Source organism: Oreochromis niloticus, unplaced genomic scaffold (assembly GCF_001858045.2).
Source record: "Oreochromis niloticus isolate F11D_XX unplaced genomic scaffold, O_niloticus_UMD_NMBU tig00008134_pilon, whole genome shotgun sequence".
Lineage (NCBI taxonomy): Eukaryota > Metazoa > Chordata > Actinopteri > Cichliformes > Cichlidae > Oreochromis > Oreochromis niloticus.
This window is the reverse complement of record NW_020328993.1, coordinates 59259-79582: the sequence shown is the minus strand read 5'-3', so window position 1 is coordinate 79582 and position 20324 is coordinate 59259. Positions and strand designations below refer to the sequence as shown.

At 38.6% G+C, this 20324-nt stretch overlaps 2 protein-coding genes and 1 long non-coding RNA gene across 3 annotated transcripts; 2 read left to right on the top strand and 1 right to left on the bottom strand.

The window, feature by feature from the left end:
* The first annotated feature begins 1667 nt into the window (after positions 1–1667).
* Positions 1668–4041, top strand: LOC109202687 (uncharacterized). Its single transcript, XM_019360621.2, has 2 exons — positions 1668–2624; positions 3103–4041. The coding sequence occupies exons 1-2, from the start codon at positions 1779–1781 to the stop codon at positions 3436–3438; spliced, it is 1182 nt and encodes a 393-aa protein (XP_019216166.2). The 5' UTR covers positions 1668–1778; the 3' UTR covers positions 3439–4041.
* Positions 4042–7097: 3056 nt separating this feature from the next.
* LOC112845621 (uncharacterized) lies at positions 7098–8317 on the bottom strand. Its single transcript, XR_003218481.1, has 3 exons — positions 8137–8317; positions 7400–7475; positions 7098–7276 (listed from the first exon to the last, which is right to left on the bottom strand). It is a non-coding gene; the product is annotated as an uncharacterized LOC112845621 (long non-coding RNA).
* Positions 8318–9855: 1538 nt separating this feature from the next.
* LOC109202523 (RNA-binding protein 33-like) lies at positions 9856–11715 on the top strand. Its single transcript, XM_019360210.2, has 2 exons — positions 9856–10177; positions 10268–11715. Exons 1-2 carry the CDS (start codon positions 9967–9969, stop codon positions 11266–11268), a joined length of 1212 nt encoding a protein of 403 aa, XP_019215755.1. The 5' UTR covers positions 9856–9966; the 3' UTR covers positions 11269–11715.
* Positions 11716–20324: the final 8609 nt, after the last annotated feature.

Here is a 20324-nt window from a genome sequence, read left to right as displayed (position 1 = left end):
TATTAAAGCATCGTGCACCAAACTGCTGTGAGCATGAATGTGGATTTTTGAAAGTTTTCAGCTTGTTCCTAAGACACAACAGCTGAAGCTCACAGCAGGTGCAAGCTATTTTCATTAGCAGAAACCATAACAATAGTATCCAGGGTTTTTATGTGCCAGGCAATTGTCGCTTCACCAGCTAATCTCTAAGTACAATACTGCTAGTGTCGCTTTGCAGTTACGAGCAAGCATCATTATGGAAATAACTGAATTTAGGATTCAGTGATGTTGTGGATGAACAGCTGGAATGATCGATATGGGAGTGTAGAAGTGTGTTGTCCTGCAGTGTCAGCCATGGCGTCCAGTTATGAGTACACACACCTTCAGTGAATTCCATCGAGGAACAATAACTGCTGAGGTGGTGCATGACTCAGTATAATAGTCTTTCCTCTGGAAAAGGCTCTCTGAAAATCTCAAGATGACATCTTGGCTTCAGCTAATTCAAAGGCTAACTGTAAAGCCTATGCTAAAATACACTGAGGCTTCAGTGAAAGTGGATTTTATTTTCTACTGATTCACGAGGAACAAAGTGACATGCATTTGTTGGTAATCACAAACTGAGTTTGCAGCATTGAGTTTAGTCAGAGTTGTATTAGAGCAGTGAGAAAGTCTCTGACGTGAAAGCCTAAAGGTGTTCAAGCCAGCACAGGAAAACATCGGACTGATGAGATTAAGAAAAAACACATTGAACTGTAATGTGGTTAAAGTGTGTAGTGAAAAAGTGGATAGAAAGGACTGCTGCTTAGACCACCGACAGTTTGAAAGCGTTGCATAATTTCTGTAGGTTATGAACTGCTGCCTCAAATGATACTGTACAAATGGTAAATGGACTGATTCTTATATAGTGCTTTTCTACTCTCCCGGAGTACTCAAAGCACTCTATACAACATGCCACAATCACCATCTCTAAACCAAGTGCTTTCTATTGACATTCACACTCCGATGGATGCATCAGAGAGCAAACTGGGGTTAGTATCTTGCCCAAGGATACTTGACATGCAGACTGGAGGAGCCAGGGATCGAACCGCCAACCTTCCGATCAGTAGGTGACCTGCTCTACCTCCGGAGCTACAGCCACCCCACCCAGGACTCTCATTGTACTGCCTCAGCAAATAGGTACAATTTCACCAGTTCATTTGTAAACCCTGTGCTGTCTCACTTAAACAGGGTTTTTTTCTAGACTTTTTTCAGTTTTTAAATATATTTACATTCAATTTATTAACTTTAAAAATAAAAAACTCTAAATTAAGATTTTAACTTTTTCATTCTGTCACTTTGAAAATTAATATATATTATATTTTTTTTATTCAGTCTCATATGTGGCATATGGCATTCACTTATTATTAATAGTTAAATTAGTGTAAATTACAACCAGTAAGTTACCATTAAAGTTTAATGATCAGGCAAAATACATATTCCTATGGAAGCCCGTTTCCGCCACTAAAAAAAAAAATAAAACGATACTTAACTCGAAATTTCGAGTTATCTTTCTCGAAATTTCGACTTATTTTCTCGAAATTTCGACTTAGTTTCTCAAAATTTCGAGTTAGTAACTCGAAATTTTGACTTAGCAACTCGAATTTTCGATTTAGTAACTCGAAATTATGAGAAAAATAACTCGAAATTTTGAGAAAATAACTCAAAATTTCGAGTTAGCTCTGCCAATCAGTAATCTACGTGAATGACGTCATTTCCGTGTTACCCGGAAGCTGAATCCCTCAGCTACAAATGCTACAGATATGCTAACAGTATTACAGATACGGATCATGAATTCACACATTGCTGAGTATTTTAACCGTGGTTTCACAAATGAGGAGATTCTTGCGTTATTAGCTGAATCACATGGCATTACTATCAGCCTTCGTACACTTGAAAGGATTTTACACAACAACCGACTTTGGCGCAGAAAGAACAAAACAGAGGTGGGAGAGGTGGCAGCTTTTATACAAGCACAACTGGCAACCTCAGGACAGTGTCATGGGTATCGTTGGATGCACCAGAAGTGTTGGATGAATGGCATTGTTACTGACAGAGAAACCGTTCGTCTTCTGCTCCGTTTATTCGATGGAGAAGGTGTGGATTTGAGGTCACGTAGACGACTGCGGAGGCGAGTGTATCATAGCAGAGGCCCCAACTATGTGTGGCATATCGACGGCTACGATAAGCTGAAGCCATTTGGGATTGCAATCAGTGGATGCATTGACGGCTTTTCAAGGAGTGTAATATGGCTAGACGCTTACAAGACAAATAATGACCCGAGAGTAATTGCTGGCTACTTCATGGATGCCGTGATTCAACAAGGTGGTTGCCCTGATCGAGTGAGATTAGATCTAGGAACAGAAAACGTCCATGTGGCTCACATGCAACGATTTTTGCACTTTACAGACAATGAACCAGAAAGAGAGCACGTCATATTTGGAGCAAGTACAGGAAATCAACGCATTGAAAGATGGTGGCTAATCTTACGAAGCCAGTGTATCCAGTACTGGATTGAACTATTTGACAAACTAAGAGAGGATGGCCACTTCTCAGACTCTTTCTTGGACAAATCATTGGTCCAGTTCTGTTTTCTTCACATTATACAGGTGAGTTTACATAGGTGATTGTGTAAACGACATGTATTGTAACTGTTTAATTTGTAACAACTCACACGGCCTTTGCATATTATAGAAACATCAGATATATAAAAGTACACGTGAAAAGTAGAGTGCTTTTAAAAAAACAACAAAACAGTTTTGTTAAAAAAAATTACACATATATATCAAGGAACACAATTATACATTATAACACATTGATGATCTATATGTGTTTAGGCCTGTCTCAGTACTCGGTTAGCATTTTTGGTGGGCCAAAACTAAGTAAATAAGTATGTCTGTCCATGATGTGTGTGTGTGTGTGTGTGTGTGTGTGGTGTGTGTGTGTGTGTGTGTGTGTGTGTACCAAAGCTACATAATGGTGTGTAAGCTAAGAAAATCAATGTAGAAGTTAGTTGTGCTATTGTACATTAACATTTTCATATTGTATGCCTGAAAATGTTTCTTTTGTGCATTTGTTTTCATCTAGGAAGAATTAAATGAAGTTGCTTTGGCCTGGAATGACCACAGAATGCGCCCAGTCCACAACTCCCGAAGTCCTCACGGCCGACCATCTTTTATGTATGCCCTCCCAGACATTTATGGCGCGAGGGACTGTCTCAAACATATCAATATGGACAAAGTTGAAGCCTGCCTTGAAGAATGCGTGTTCAAAGACTTTCCATGTGAAGAGGATGTTTTTCATCTCTGTGTAGAACTCATGTCAGAACATAACCTGGACTTCTCAGATGATGTGTTTCATACAGTGGATCTGTATGTAAAGCTAAGGCAGTTGATGCTTACTGAGTTGGAGCTTTTGCCTTAAAGGTTAGACATCATTATGCATTTGATTGAGGTGGCAAAAACACATTCTTTGACCCTTGTCCTTCAGGGACATCTAGGGATATTTAGGGCACCCACCCCCCCTTTTGTTTGGTTTTAATTTTGCTACATTTGCTGTCTGCAACAAATATTACCCCAAAAGACACTTTTTTAATGCTGTATTTTGATATTTAAACTCTAACCTTTGATGAGTTATTAATTCATGGATGGTTGTCGTTTTGGGGGCACTCATACATGGGTTTTGAGGGCCTGAAAATGTATTTCACAAACAGGGCCAAGTGAAAAAGGCTATAAAAATTGCATTTAATTTTTGGAGGGGTTTTTTTTTTTTGGATGGTTTATTTCAATTAACAAACCATTTTTGTTGCGTTAAAAACCTTATTATTAAAACATATGTACACAATGTCTGTTAAACCTGCTATTTGGAGGACATCATAAAGGATATGCAACGAATGTCACCTTGGAATTATGATTTCAACTTTTTGTAAATATGCTTTTTTATCTTTCTTTTTATTTGAGTAATTATTGATATTTTGAAATATCTGGTTATGTAGCAGTAATTTTTTTTCATTGTCTTTTTTTTTTTACTGCTGAGACTTTTTATATATACTGACTGTTTTCCTGATTATGGGCAGTATAATTATATATTTTTTAGCGTATGGACATTTATGGACCTATGTTTTTTTTTCAGATTGTGCCTCAGAATAATAAAAACCCAGAATTTACCAAAATGAAAGATGTAATTTGACTCATTGAACGCTTTATTATAAAACACAGATCTTTTGCCATCATCTTATCTTAAAGCAAATAATATATGTACTGTATTTACAGTTACACAAAAACCTTAAAGTATCTTATAAAAATCAAATTGCAAGCACAAGACTTGGAAAAAGTAAGACAATACACATAACAAAAATATGCAATATTTTGTGCAAAACTTCAATTAGTATTAAAAATACAAACTTTCTAAAAACAGAGAATGGGACAATAAGAAGAGATTGAGGATAATATGGCAAGATCTGATAACAATATCCTACAATTACTTAAAGAATAAGAACAGTGTGGTCTAAAACCACTATGAAGCAAATACATTAGGCTCGAAGATGAAAACAAATATAGGAAAATATCTTTTAAATAACTACCCCATCTGCTATGCAGTTTAAAAAAAGGGGGCTATGATAAACAAGATTTTTTTTCCATCACAAAAATCAGGAAAAGCCAACCAAAAGTCAACCTTCAGCTCAGCAATTGCTGATTTCACAGAAATCCCAAATAAAAGCATATAGGTGTTCCTTATGGCCATTCAATTTAGCAAAAGTCAACATAACCCAGATGGCTAAACAAAACTGTACGAACATAACTGTATTAAAATACAATGATATAATAAAACCTGACTTGTAAACTGTAAAATGTGTGCACAATGATAAAACATGTAGGAGATATTGAATATATCTCCTACGTGTACTACATACTACATATTGCAGGGGTCTCAATCTCAAATTTTCTGGTGAGCCACTAGAATACATGTCATCTTGTGACATTACATTAATAAAATTTTACAAATTAAAATTAACCTAATGCATTTTTTAAGTTGATTTTGGATTCAAATAATAGAAAATTGAATAAAAGGTGGGAAAACTGCTTTGATTGTTCACATGCACACATGCTGACTGAGGAAATGGGAATTCTCCAGACTTCCACTTTGAGACCTCTGCAGAAATGCATTTCACAAGTGTTTAGAAAAATATTGCCTCAGTTGTAATACGAAAACACAAACACAAAGAAGTACCTCAAATTACATTACAGTGGTATTTCACCAAAGACTTTTTCTTAGAACTCAGTTTTTAAACACCTGAAACCTTTGATGTGACATTCACTTGGGAACACTTTAGTTTTAGTTCACAACTCAAATATAATTTGTTGTAAAACAACAATGGCTTTTAAGCCATTGTCTGTGAATCAAACCTTTAGATAATGTCCATGACCCACACATTTGATTCCAACACACTGTTCATCTCCGATCTGAAGTCAGGATAGCTGTCATAATTTATCGACAGCTCCAGTACACATCCACATGTGTGTGCCACAGGTTGTCTCTGGAAACCTTTAAGTTCGTTAAACCCAATGATGATGTTCTTTCCAAGATGTAAATCTGAACCTGTGCAAAACCTGAGGAACAAACACAAATGTTCCTTCTCAGCATTCTTCAGATATGTAGTTAGATATTTCTGAATCAGCTTCTGGTGAGCCGTCATTGTTTCAGGGAAAGTGAGACACTTGAGAACTTTTCTCACATTTGGTTGGAGGGTTTCAAAAAGTGACGATAGATCACAAATGCTTTCCCATGCAGTGCTGAGTGTTCTTGCCCACTGTTCAATAACATAGGCAGGCTCTTGGACAAGTGTTTTGTGTGCAAGCTCCAATAGGACTTCAGTGGCATTGTAGGCTGTTGGTATCTTTCTGCAGCTGTGGTTATCAAGTATGTCTATAAGTTCTTCTTGGTCCACGATGCTAAAGTCTGATCGCCACGCCTCTAACACTGTACGCTCAGATTCAGGCATGAACTTAAGGAAATCCTCCACAATATCACTCTTTACATATCCAAAGGCAGCTTGTTCTAGAATGGCAGGTGCAATTTTCACAGGCAGATATTTCTCTCTAACCCATCCAAATGCAATGATTCTGCCCACACTCTCCCACTCCTGTTGCCCAAAATCATGCCTTAAGAAGGGCACCTTGCAAACATTTCCAGTGGTGCACTGGTCATAGAATTCTTTCCAGAATTCTGAAAGACAATCTCTCACAACTCCCCCATCGTCATGGGCCATTTCAGGTGTTCCATCAGGCAGTATGAACTGGATTTTGATGTCGACATCTTCAAGGTCGTTATCACTAAAATGTGAAATGAGCTCTGACATTACCTGCCCTCTGTGGACCACCACTACTCTCCTCACTCTCTCACTGGATGGACCAGGGTGTGGAGAAAAAATCAGGGTGTCATCCAAATTTATTGGCTCACTGTCAGAAAAGGGGCCAACAAAAATAATGTCACTGCTGTGAGAAGTGTTAGCACTTAGAGACTGCGTGGAAGATTGTGGAAGGTTATCGTTTGGAGTGTCTTCAATGTATGTCACATCATGGCTGATTGTTTCAAATGGAGCAGATGTTTGGACTGTAGTGACAGTAAAAGAAGAGGTTTGGTTTTGAGGACTCTCTTCAATTTCTGAAGATGGATGCAAACCTGGGCTGGAACTCTGAAGGCTGTCATTTTGTTTTTTCTTTGTGGTGAGGTAGAACCTGAGGATATTTAGTTTTGTGACATGATAAAGTTCTCCTACTGTCAATGCATCATCGACTATCATCTCTTGATAATCCTTTAGATCACAGTCAAAATCTGTTAAGGGCCCCTGAATGTTTCCTCCATCTGGAAAGAACAGGCCTGTTGCAACCTGTAATATGTCCCTTTTCTTGGCATCCTTGCAAATGTCTATTTTTCTTGTTCCTCCTCGTCTAGCTCTAACCTGCTTGAAAACCTCAGTGTCTTCATCATAATGCATCCATCCTATTTCTATTTTTCTATTTCTCTTCAGAGCATTTCTTTTATGGGTTGTTTGGGAATGTTCTTCTTGCCATGTACTACTGCCATCCTCTTCAGATAATTTTCTTTTGGACAGTTTGGATTTCAGCCGTTCAAAAAGCGCTGACTTGCGGCTGCTGCCCCTCCGTCTGCAAAATCCAAATACTGCTAGACGATCACCATATGATGGCAAATAAGTCTTCAGCTCCTCATCTGTCATTAGACTTATGACACTGGCATCAATCTAAAGATGGAAAAATAATTTAATTTATTAAAACAACCAGCCTTGAAACTACAATCCTATTTTTAACTTAAGAACAATAAGGAAAAGTTGCATTTCAACCAGTATCTTGTTGGAATTAATTACCTTCTCATTCTCCAAGGTCTGTATAATTTCCTCAGAGACTTCTCTTTGTTTCAAGAATTCAATCAAGTCTCCCATGCTGTAAGGAAGGATGTAAATTAAAATGACCTATTATAAAGCCACAATATTATCATCAAAGTATCTGTGCCTACATTATGGGATCTGACTATGGTGGAGAAGTGGGAATTGCATTTTTAAGTGTCCATTTGCACTGTAACTACAATCTGCATCACAATACAGTCAATCCCACATTTTCTCAGTTTTCTGGTTACATTTTTATTGGTTTTGTTCCTTATTTATATAGTTTTCAGTCATATTCCCTGTTTTGGGTGATTTGTGATTTTGTTTTATACAGTGCTGTACACTTATTACGCATGCTTTCAGCAAAACGTCTGTTTCATCAAACGTAACAGCTGTCATTAGCGTGTAACAGAAATGGTAAATAAATGGTAAAATGGGCTGCATTTATATAGCGCTTTTCTAGTCCCTAAGGACCCCAAAGCACTTTACACATCCAGTCATCCACCCATTGACTCGCACATTTACACACTGGTGATGGCAAGCTACATTGTAGCCACAGCCACCCTGGGGCGCACTGACAGAGGCGAGGCTGCCGGACACTGGCGCCACCGGGCCCTCTGACCACCACCAGAAACCTTATAGGTACCTTTGGTTAACCCTCACGTTGCATTCTATTCAACTTTGTATGTAACAATCGCTGTCACAGCGTTTTTGTATACCTTTTATCCAGTTATCATTTGTAGGAAGGCATTCAAAGCTGAAGAACCTGGCGCCATTTGTAGCTCACTGTAGCTCACGAGACGATCCAGTTTTGAGTGCGCGCGCCTTTGTGCCATATCCTTCCGGGTAACAAGGAAATGACGTCATTCACGTAGATTACTGATTGGCAGAGCTAACTCGAAATTTCGAGAAAATAACTCGAAATTTCGAGTTATTTTTCTCATAATTTCGAGTTACTAAGTCGAAAATTCGAGTTGCTAAGTCGAAATTTCGAGTTACTAACTCGAAATTTTGAGAAACTAAGTCGAAATTTCGAGAAAATAAGTCGAAATTTCGAGAAAAATAAGTTGAAATTTCGAGTTAAGTATCGTTTTTTTTTTTTTTTAGTGGCGGAAACGGGCTTCCATATATTTCAGTTGCACATGAGATTTCTTTCTACATTTATTTTTTCAGCACAGCTTCAGCGTCATTTAAGTTTTTTCCTGCTCGCACAGAATGATAAGGTTACGAAACCACAGAAGATTACCGTTTCACTCCCTCAATCCAGTCTTGAGTCTTTTCCAAATGGGTTTGATATTCAAATTTGTATGCTTGGCATTTGCTTTTCCCTGCTGCAGCCACAAAATGAGGTAAAAAGTGGGGAAAGTGAACCAGAACACTGAATTAGTAAGCCATATGACTGTATAACCTTGTTTGCCAGAATGATAGAGTAATCCTTGAGACGTGAAATAATAAAAAAGTAAGTACCTTCCTATTTTTAACAAACTTTCAAGCTTCTGTTTCTCCGTGTGTCTGTATTAGGAGAGATCAGACTATGCAAAATTTGCCAAAAGCAGTAGCTCAATGTTATTTTGTGTTGAGCCTATTATTTTAAGATTTGCTTTGAAAACTATACATATTCCATTCTATGCCACAAATGGCACATAAATATAGATATGTATAGCAAACAAGTGAACATTTAGAATTGTAATCATCACTTCAGCTAGCATCAGACTTTAAATAACATTATTTCCTTTTAAACTTGAAGCTTTGAAAATCTTTCTTTTTGCATTGGGACAGAAATTATTATGACAAAGACTCTTTTAAAGATACATAGATACAAGATCATGTTATTCATCTGAAGAAACAGACAGAATGAGTTTGATAAACGACATAGTGTGTTGTTACACTGGTAATGCCAGGAGAGGCAGTATCGGTTCTGTAAGAAAGTGGAAGAAGAGAGCATCCTGCAGGAGGCAGTGAACGGACACTGATGTTATGAACATGTGGCTAAGAGAAGGTTCAGAAAACAAGTAGCAACAATATTCCTGTGTGAGGCTCAGTCATTTCATTTTTATTTTTTGAAGATGCAACATCCTAAAGGTGTATATAGAAAACATGTTGATCCTGAAGCATTGATTGAAGCTTCTGAGCTATTTGTGTAATCTTCTCCTGAAGTTCTCGGGTAGATTTGGCCTTTCCATTGAGAATTTAACATCTCATACAAAGTTAAAGACTTTTATTTGAGTTTGGTAGAATTCTATTTCAAAGAAAAACAAGACTCTCTGCTAAGTGGATGACATCATGCTCCATTTGCACTCCATGACATCAAACTCCAGATCAAAGGATCAAAAGGAAATTGAGCAATAACATTCTCTCAAAAGTCCTTAAGTAGGACACCAGCATGCACTCAGTATGTCCCAGCACTGTGCAACTGTATAGGAACACACCACGAGCCAACCTCTAGACAAAGATTTGACACATTCAGTGTATGCAACAAAACACAAACCCAAACCCCGATCGAATAGAAAAAAATATCATTCGACACTGTAAGACCGAAGAAAAGAGAAATGCAACATATGCAGCAAAATCTTGATCCCCAGGAAGGGACCTCGTCGGCCGCTGTTCACCCTAAGCAGCAAAACACAAACCAAAGAGGGAAAAACAAGGCACCATCTGATGCTGCCAAACAAAAGGGTGCAAACAAGAAGAAGATGCAGAAAAATGCAAACCCAAACCCCAGAGCCAAAAACCCTGGACCCAATCGAGGGCCTTGGCCACATCAGCCCAATGCCCACTTTAAACCCAATAATGGGCCTGGGCAACATTGGCAAAATCCACGGTTTTTGCCAAAACAAGGGCCTTGGCCACATCAGCCCAATGCCCACTTTAAACCCAATAATGGGCCTGGGCAACATTGGCAAAATCCACATTTTTTGCCAAAACAAGGGCCTGTGCCACATCAGCCCCATCCTGACCATAACACCAACAATGGGCCATCTCAGCCACAGCCTCACTTAACACCAAATGATGGCAGTCGTCCATACAATGAGACTGATGAACTGGGTGCGCTGAGATTCCACCTGCAGGAGGCTCAGAACATGTGCAAAACCAATTTTTATAAAATGACAGCTGCAAACCACAAAGCTGCTGCAGCTAAAACTCAGAAAGATTGGCTTCGCTTTCAGCTACAGTGCTGCAGAGGAAACGCTCAAAAAACCATCCTTGAGCTCCAAACACAGCTGGAAGAGTCTCGTAGAAAGACACCCGAGGAGAACTTCACCCCTGAGGTGAGTGAGGCTCCTGTTGAAGACAGCAACACAGCTGTCACAGCTGCAGAGCTGAGTGTGGATGCTTCAACACAAACTGCAGAAGCTCCACACACAGACTCTACAGATGTGAAAACCGATCGAGAAGCTGAGTTGGAGATCCAGTGCAAAAAACAGCAAGAAGAGATCGAACAACTCCGTGAGCAGCTCCTCAAAACTCAAAAGACTCTAGAAGAGGAAGTTGCAAAGCGTCAAGATCAGGAACAAAGAGCCAACTGTGAGCTCGCTGAGCTGAAAGACAAACTCAGCACCAGTGAGGCTCTTTGTGAAAAAAATGATTTGAAGGCGCAAAACTTAAAAGCAGAGCTGGAGAAAACCAAAGCTTCCCACCTGGAAATCGTGGAGAAGCAAAACCTGGGGCACACAACAATCTGCAACCAACTCAGGCAAACAGAAGAAGAAAAGATCTCACTTCTGGAGTTTTTGCAGTATCTGCAAGAGACAACCAAACCAGAAAGTCCAGAGGCCCGAGAAGACAAAGTGCCAAAAGAAAAACCAAAAAAGAAAACGAAGCGCAACTGGTTTTTGAGACTATTCACTTAAGTGACTTCCACTCCGTCTCCTATAAAATCACAGTAATATACAACTAAATATTAACAGGCACTTCCAGTGCCTAAACATCCATTTAAAAGCATATTTGCTTTAATATTTAGTTGTGTATAACTTTGTCATCGGTTCCACCACCCCCCAACCGGTCGCGGCAGATGGCCGCCCCTCCCTGAGCCTGGTTCTGCCGGAGGTTTCTACCTTTTGAAAGGTAGTTTTTCCTCCCCACTGTCGCCAAGTGCTTGCTCATAGGGGATTGTTGGGTTTTTTCTTTAGTTCAGTTCAATTCAATTCATTTGTATGTAAATACTGTTGGATTGAATTGAACTGAACTAAAGAAGATTTTTAGGAGACGGAGTAGTCACTGAGTGAACCAGGGTATTATAACATCTTACCCATAAAAAACTACAACCAATCAAATAAACAATTGGATTTAACAAAACATCTGAAGTGTGAACATTTTGTCTCATTTAAAACATGTGAAAATGTTCAATTATAACAACCTAACAGCAGAAATAAAAACGTTTACATCCTGGTTGAAAACATTGTTCTGTGTCTGTGTTGTTGATGCCTTTTGAAAAAAAAAGTCTAAAGTATTGTAGTTGAGTACAGCTCCAGGTTTTGTACAGAGTACTTTCCATTTGCTCTAACTTTACTCTGCTATCTCATCAATAAAAGGGAAGAGGTATACCTAGCTGTATGGTGCCCTGACAAAAACCTGCTCCTGAATACCTGAATAATATAGAATAGTCATTTGTCTGTGGAAAGAGATTTCTTTAAAGCTCTGGACCTGCACTCAACAATATTTATCAAAGTCTTGCAACTCTAGAAAATGAGCAGAAAGACGTTGATCGAGTGGTAAGTATTAGTATATTAGTAATCTTTGGCGTCATTTTGTTACGGTCCTAGCAGGGCCTCCTCCTGAAGTCGCCTGTGTAGGCGTGTCCTACCGTCTCTCCTGCCTCAGGTGCCACCTTTTTCTTTTGTACAGCTGACTCCCATCAGCAGTTAAAGGTATTTAAGGCCAGAGAAAGGTGAGCTCTGGTGCCAGAGATCCATGTTAGTGGTTGCAGCTAGTGAGCTGTTTTTGTTTGGAGGTTGTTTACTGCTGCTCTGTGGAGTGTTTGCTGACTAAACTCTTTTTTACTTATTTTTCAGTTTACTGACCGACGCCTAAGTTTTTTTTTTTGTTTGTTTCTTTAAATGGTAATAGCAGCTTGTCCGTCTCTTTTAGTTGAGCTATTACTAGAAACTGTAATAAAACTCTTTAATTTAAACATTTTGCCTCTGTCTCCTTTTTCTGACCCAGACACTTTTTGTTACTTCTCCTCATCCCCTAGACCGTTTTAGGGGAAGGTAACACATTTATATGAATCTTGCCGAAGTTTAATTCTACTTTAGACTAACCTGTTTTACTTTTCATTTGATTTGCACTTTTGTTTGGCAAAATTGTTTCTTTACTGATGTTTTCCTGTCTTCTGATCATCTGAAAGGTATATACACACCATGTAATTAAAATAAAATAACAAATTCATTTTACACAGAGAGAAGGCGTCCAGAATGAAAAGTTAATAGCTATGTTTGCATAACCCTATTTTAAAATACGCTTTCATGACATTATTGTTTGTCGGACGGTGGTCAGAGCTATCAGTGCCTGATGAGTGGGACATGAAATGTCACCTCTCGGGACACTGGGGAGGGAGCCTGAGTTAGTGTCTTGGGTTGAGAGATACTGACCTCAATAAACAGCTTGAGTATCTGCGGCTGTATGGTCTGGACACTCAGGTGAGGAGAGGAGCTGAGCTGGAGACATCTGACAGAGGCCCTGGTTCAGATCTTAAACTCCCAGTTTGAAGTGAAGACAGAGCTGAGTGTAAAAGCAAAGATCTCAATTTACTGTCTGAGCTACGCCCCTGTCTTCACCTATGGTCATAAGCTTGATTTAAAGATTGAAAGATCGAGATCACAGATACAAGCAGCAGAAATAAACTTCCCCTGTCAATCTTTTCTGTTCTGCGAGAGCAGACTTGGGGTGGACAAGATCCAGGGCAACATCTACACCCTGCTGTTGGTCAGATACTCTGCTGGGACAAGAAGTTGGCCAAAGGAAGCAATAGAAGCCACTGACATCAATACAAGAAAGCTCCTTATCATGCATAGAGGGTTTCAAAGCAATAAACAGCCAAGTTTATAACGGTGCAGGCTGACTGAGATTAACTGAAACAATAACAAAGCAGTTCGGTCAATATTCAGATATTTTATTCCCATACCATTTATACTTCAGGATTAAGCCAAATACAAAAAAATACAAATACAAAATAATTTGTTCCTCCTGTCCGTGTTGTGCAGATAGCAGCAGGGCTTCTGTTCCTTTATCTTTCATGTAGATGATTCATTCAACTATATCTTTAATGTCAGTTTTAAGATTTCATATTAATATCATATTTTATCAACAGACATGAGGCTAAATATTACGTTTCAAGTCAGTTTAAATAACACTTTAGGGTCCTTTTTATCACACAACTTAACGGAAACACTGACATCAAAATTTATATGTATGAACTGATATCATATTTATAAACACAAACATCTATATATTTATAGATGCATGTCTTCCTGCCGTCCCCAAAATGCAGATTCTTCCTAGATTCTTCACAGAGAAACTGAGAGAAATGAAAGACAAATGCACAAACGTGTCTGCAAATTAAAAAGCTCAAATTGTGCTGCAATGAAACTGTAAATTAGATACATCAAGTGAAAAAAAGGTTTCAATATTAGAACTAGATTTTATTAAATAGTCAATTTCAGCTTTCAAAGATTAGTTTACAAGGCGATGGCACAACTCTATCTAATAGACTTCAACTTGCTTATGTAAACAGGGAGTCTTCTTCACACAATAAGGTTAAATATGGAGTTGCACAGGGTTCTCTGCAGGGACCAGTTCAATTTATATTCTACATGCTCCTCTTAGGCAGGCATATTATATATATTTCTATTGCTATTTAAATGATGTGCACCTTTATCTATCCATGAAGCTAAAGACACAGCAGTTAGTTCCACAGTGCTTCTTTTACCTCGTCTTCCTCCCCTCACCGTCAACCACATATAGCCGCCCCTCTCCCTGAGCCTGGAGATTTCTTCCTGTTAAAAGGGAGTTTTTCTTCCCACTGTCACCAAGTTCTTGCTCATAGGGAGTCATCTGATTGTTGGGGTTTTCTCTCTATTACTGTAAAGTAATTTACCTTAAAATATAAGGTGTCTTGAGGTGATTTGATGCTATATAAATAAAAATTAATTAAAACCAAGCTATGCCGGCTTGTACACATACACGAGAGACACGAGAGTTCTTCTTTACTGATGTTTACTGTGCTTCTTTTAATGTACACAGGTACACCGTAGAACTGGTGAATACAGATGTACAAGAAAATTATATTTCAGCATTAAAACATATTACAATATAAAATTCACAAAATATAAACAAACATACCACTTTGGCCTGCAAGTAGACAAACCGGTGTAATTGGAACTTATGACTTATTTCTTCTTTGACATTCACACGGCTAGACCGTCCCCATAAGAAGCTTCTCTGACCTTACTTCCCAAAACAGGAAGTGACCTCTGCTCTTACCTTAAACTTACAAAATTAACCGGTTATTTTCCATGTATCAAATTAAATTTACACCAATCCAGTATGCAAAAAAGCAAAATGTTAACGTGCTCAACACAAAAATAAAACATACAAAATAAAATGCGTTAATTACATTATCATTACAAGAGCTCTGCCTAGTGGTCAAATACTAACATTTCACCAACTGTTACACAAACTGAACTAAAATGTCATAACTACATCCATGTAAAGTAATGTAGAATGTGACAAAACTGCAGTCATGTCATATATAGGTTGGTCATAATTGTCCTACTTCTAGATAACTGACATGCTGCAGATTTGATGACTGTGACAGTTCACATGTAATGCACGTGTGAATCATATCTATGTGGATGCAGTCATACTCCCTGTTAAAGCCAGAATCTAATTTTAAATCCTGCTCCTCACAAACGTCTTGAATAATCAGGCCCCATCTTACCTTAATGACCTCATAGACCAGTCTCACCCCATTAGAGCACTTCGCTCTCTGACTGCAGGCTTACTTGTAGCTTCTAGTGTTTAAAAGTAGAATAGGAGGCAGAGCCTTTCAGGCTCCTCTTCTGTGGAACCAGCTTCCAATTCGGACACGGGAGACAGACGCCATCTCTAGTCTTAAGATTAGGCTTAAAATGTAACTTTTTAATAAGGCATATAGTTAGGGTTGGAACAGGTGACCCTGAGTTTGCTGCCATAGGTGTGGGGTGCTGGGGGATTCCCATGATGCATTGAGTGTCTCTTCTTCAGTCACCATTTTCAGTCACTATGTGTTTATACACCTCTCTGCATTTAATCAATAGTTATTAATAATCTCTGGCTCTCTTCCACAGCATGTCTTTGTCCTGTCTCGTCCACTCAGCCCCAACCGCTCACCGAAGATGGCCGCCCCTATGTGAGCCTGATTTTAGTGCAGGTTTCTTCCTGCTTGCTCACAGAGGGGTCATCTGATTGTTGGGCTTTTCTCTATTTTCTGTATTATTGTAGGGTCTTTACCTTACAATCAGGGGCGATTTTAGCCCATTTTGGGGGTGCTTCAGCACCCCCAAAATGAATCAAAGCACCCCCAAAGATTTCTACTTTTCTGACAATATTTGCTATTTGTGTGACACACTACTAAAAATATAAAAAGCATACAGTACTCGGTTGAGACGTAAAATTTTAACAACAATAGTATAGATACCCCCCCCCCTCCCCTTTGTTCCAGCTCGCCTCTCCCCTACTCTGGCTCTAGCACCCTTGGTGCCAGAGCGATGGTGGCTGAGACGCAGCAGAGCAGAGGTGTGAGTGCCTGGCTTAAAACAGGACATATTAGCTGCATTTAACCTTCAGTTACTCTTTATATAGTTTGGTAGGAGTCACACCATGTTTCTTTTTAGCTGAAAAACATTACACCCAGGTAACCTGCAGTGTTGGAAATGTGTTTTCCGACGATGTTTGCTACCCTACAATCCGTCCTGCTCTGTAGTAAAATCAGCAACATTTGACCGTCCTGTTGCTCCCATTGACATTTATACAGCCTATTTAAAATCTAAAATTTAAAATTGTCCATAGCCTGCTGTTGTTACCACTGTCCTGTTTGAAATGGAATGAGAGAAGCTGGTTATTTTGTCAAATGTGCCGATATGAAACCCAGGAGCCACATTCAGGTAAAAGTGTAAGATCAAATGATCTGTCAATAAAGGATAATGTTGGATCAGTGTTTCAATATTTATATCTTTTATTAGATGTTCATGTGGTTTGGTTATTTGGCTTTTGGTTGAAAGTACACTGAGAGAGGACTTTTTTTAATTAGTGATCTTAATAATAATTTTTTTCATATTAATGTAATTTTTTCATCTAATTGAATACAATCTATTTGTGTATGATTGTCAGTTCATAAAGGAAAAAAATCTGCAGAGCCATAGTAGTATCTGCAGTAAAGATCTTTTCATACATTGTATACATTGTACCATAGGCAAAGGTGCCTCCATTTTTATAAATTTTTATCAATATTTTGTACATTTGTAAATTTCAAGGACTCTGTTTTTGGAGTGTATTAATATATATTTGTATTGCATTATACATACACATTAAAAGTAAACTTCTGTCCAAAAATGCACTCAGTTTACTTCTCATTTACTATGAGCATCATTTTCCCCCAGTAATTAAGGTTAGGATATGTATTTTTTTTTTTTATTCCAATCCATTCTTCATTTGCAGCATTTAAATAACCTTTATCAGATTTGATGGTTTTGTTACAGACTTTAAAAATATGTTTTGCTTTTCTTTCACAAATGTGGGGATTAAATTGTGTTAAAATGTACAAAACAGTGATGTCATGTTTTGTGATGAGGACCCAGGCACAGAGAGACTTGATGAATTTAAGAATCTTATGATTTAATAAAGAAATTTACAGACTTGCACAGAGATAAAATTATGATGACTGATAGCGGAGATGAAGACAGACGATGAGGACAGGGAGGAACAGGGATTTAAATGCACCAAGGAGACAGTCAGAGGGAACTCGGGACAACTGGAGACATTTAAGGATGCAGAGACTGACAGAGACAGGGAAGAAGTCTCATCGTGACGAGTAAAGTTTATCTTGCCTGGATGGGCAGCTCTCTGGGTGCTCAGCACCCCCAAAGCTCTGATCCTAGAATCGCCCCTGCCAGACATTATGATAGAGTTATAATTTGCACCGATGTTTTTTCGAAATTCTATACGCGACAAGTGAGCGCGAGAGCCCTCGGTGCACCTGCTCGCTGCTGAAGTCAAAGTAAACTTTATTGTCATCTCCGCTACATACAGTCCAGTATATAGAGAGACGAGACGACGAGGCTGCAGTTACAGCAGTGCAAGAAAACAAACAATATAGTAAGAAAATAAATATACACCTTAGGACTCGGGGTAAAGGGATCAATAACAATTTAAAATTTGTAATTTACAATTTGATGATTTAAAGTCTCACACACAACCCATCGAAAGGGGAGGAGCCCCTGCTGCTTCCAAATAGAGCACATTTCATTCATAATGTTGTAAATCCAAGCCCATTATGTATTCATGATCTGAATCGTGGGTTGTGCGAAATCCCAGAAATAAACCCTAGACAAAGTGAATCTGTGAGCTAAGGTGTAGGTCTATTAGGTTATGTTGTGGTGATCCTCGAGTTGGGGGATGGGTGTTCATACTGGAGTGCAAAATTAAAACCAATGGAAGATGGACAAGAAAAGTTCAAAGCCATCAGGTGCTCAGTTTAGAAAAAAGAGAAAAGAAGAAGAGAAGAAACAAACAAATGATACAGGTAAGCAGATGTGTCATTGGATAATGGCAGGTCATCCTGAAACAATCAGAATCAGAATACTTTATAAATCCCTAAGGAAATTATGTGGGTTACAGTTGCTCCAAGAAGAAATGGTAAAAAAAAAAAGGTAAAAATAGTAACAGTAACAGACTAAACTCCAAACATTATGTTACAGATTTTACACATTTAAGAAATAGCACTAATATATACAGGTCACTCAGTTCTAAATATCAAGGATTAACAGAGGTGATTATAAATAAATATCAAGAAGATTGACAAGAATATTACAGAGTAGAAAAGAGTGTGTGTAAAAAGGGTGTAGCTATTGCAGTGTTCACAGTGTGTTAGATGGAGGAGTTGTACAGGGTGATGGCCACAGGCAGGAATGATTTCTTCTGTCGGTCAGTGGTGCTTTTTGGTCAACTCAGTCACTCACTGAATGTGCTCCTGTGACTAGCCAGCATCTCATGTCATAGAGTGGGTGGGAGGTATTATCTAACATTGTCTTTATCTTGGAAAACATCTGCCTTCTGACACAACCTGTAGAGATTAGAAAATTATTTTGCTGTTATTATTCATGTTGCATTAGTTATCATTTCATCGACACATTTTTTGAAGCTGTTGAGGTTACATTAAAGTCTGTATTTCAAGTCTGTATTTCAGGTGGTAGCTTAATCACATGATAATCTTTCATTGCAGGTGCAACTGTATTCATGTTATACACATTGCATTTTTGTGCTAATTAAAGAGTTGAAGCTCGGTCAATTAATTGATGGTCGGAAGCTTCAGCGGCGCGAGGTCCAACTGATCTATTGAGTAAAGTGACCTTGAGTTATGAAAGAATTGCATACATGCTTACAATACATCACACATAACTTAGAAACTGAATAGAGGCCTGTGTGTTCAGCAACCGGCTGCATTGGAGTTCTGCCTGGTAACAGATGACTCAGAGTAAGCTCATGCACTGAGGTTAAGACACATGGGCTGCCTGAACACACATACACAGTATCTAGACTTGTTTTGCTCGAAACTGCGAAGTTGTTTTACCTGCATACGTGACAGTTCAGTTCCACAAATAAGTGTAATAGGTAAAATAACAGGAAACATCTAGTGGAGGAACAGAGGAAGGAACTGTTCTTTTTTTTTAGAAGATGTTCAAGGTTGGAATGACTGGAACATGTATGTTTTTATCTGCTGTGACGCATATTACTTGTCATCATATGTTATATATATCACACCCCATTTATTGTTCTGGGAAGACCGATGCTTTTTGGGTGATCGTGCTCGGCTTCCCACATGTATGTGTTTTAATAAAATCATTGTTTTGACACACTGGGACTTTGCAGTCGTCTGTCTCTTCCTTTTTTTTTTTTTTTTTTTTTTTTTTTTTTGACCTGTCCCGTTTGGTTCTTTTGCCATCAGAATTATTGTCTAAAGGCGAAGAAAGATGCCCAACGGATTTACTTTACCAAATGGACCATCCCAGCCTTGCCGTAATGGTCCATCTGATTCACCTTTTATTGTTTATTTTATTTTCACTTGCTGAATACGGGACAGACTTGACTGGTGGAAAGAAAGGGGAGAAAGAAAGAGGGAAAGAAAAAAAAACCTGAGAAGAGGGACGGGGAAAAAGGGCAAAAAACAAAAACCAACAGAATAAGCAGACAAAAAAAAAATACATATCGATCACCTGGATCACCTGTTGAGAAAGAAAAAAGAAAGCAAGCAGAAGAAGACAAGAGTAATAAACAAGATCACAATGATCAGTGTTGGGACTAACGCGTTATTAAGTAATGCGTTACAGTAACTACGTTATTATTGTGGTAACGAGCACGGTAACTAGTTATTATGCCAAAACCAGGAACGCGTTACTCGTTACTGGGATTTAGATAGGCCCGTTACTCGTTACTTCGTGTGGTGGATATCGCGGAGCTTCCACAGATTCAATAACATTAGCAAGTGGTGGAGGCCAGCAGGTGGATGAGGGAAAAGGGAGGCAGGAGGTGAACTGCGTGTCAGGTGAACTGAACTTCAGGTAAGAAGTTATGACCTGCAGTCTATCTGGGTCAGATATAAACCAAGTTTAGGTGGAGTTTATTTTCGGTATGCTGACTTTTTCGTACTGCG

What these genes read in the sequence shown, in the direction of transcription:
- LOC109202687 (XM_019360621.2), top strand. Translation starts at nt 1,779, where the DNA reads ATGCTAACAGTATTACAGATACGGATCATGAATTCACACATTGCTGAG. An exon ending in GTTTTCTTCACATTATACAG is followed by an intron (nt 2,625 to 3,102) that starts GTGAGTTTACAT and finishes GTTTTCATCTAG; the next exon opens with GAAGAATTAAATGAAGTTGC.
- LOC109202523 (XM_019360210.2), top strand. Translation starts at nt 9,967, where the DNA reads ATGCAACATATGCAGCAAAATCTTGATCCCCAGGAAGGGACCTCGTCG. An exon ending in CAATCGAGGGCCTTGGCCAC is followed by an intron (nt 10,178 to 10,267) that starts ATCAGCCCAATG and finishes GGCCTTGGCCAC; the next exon opens with ATCAGCCCAATGCCCACTTT.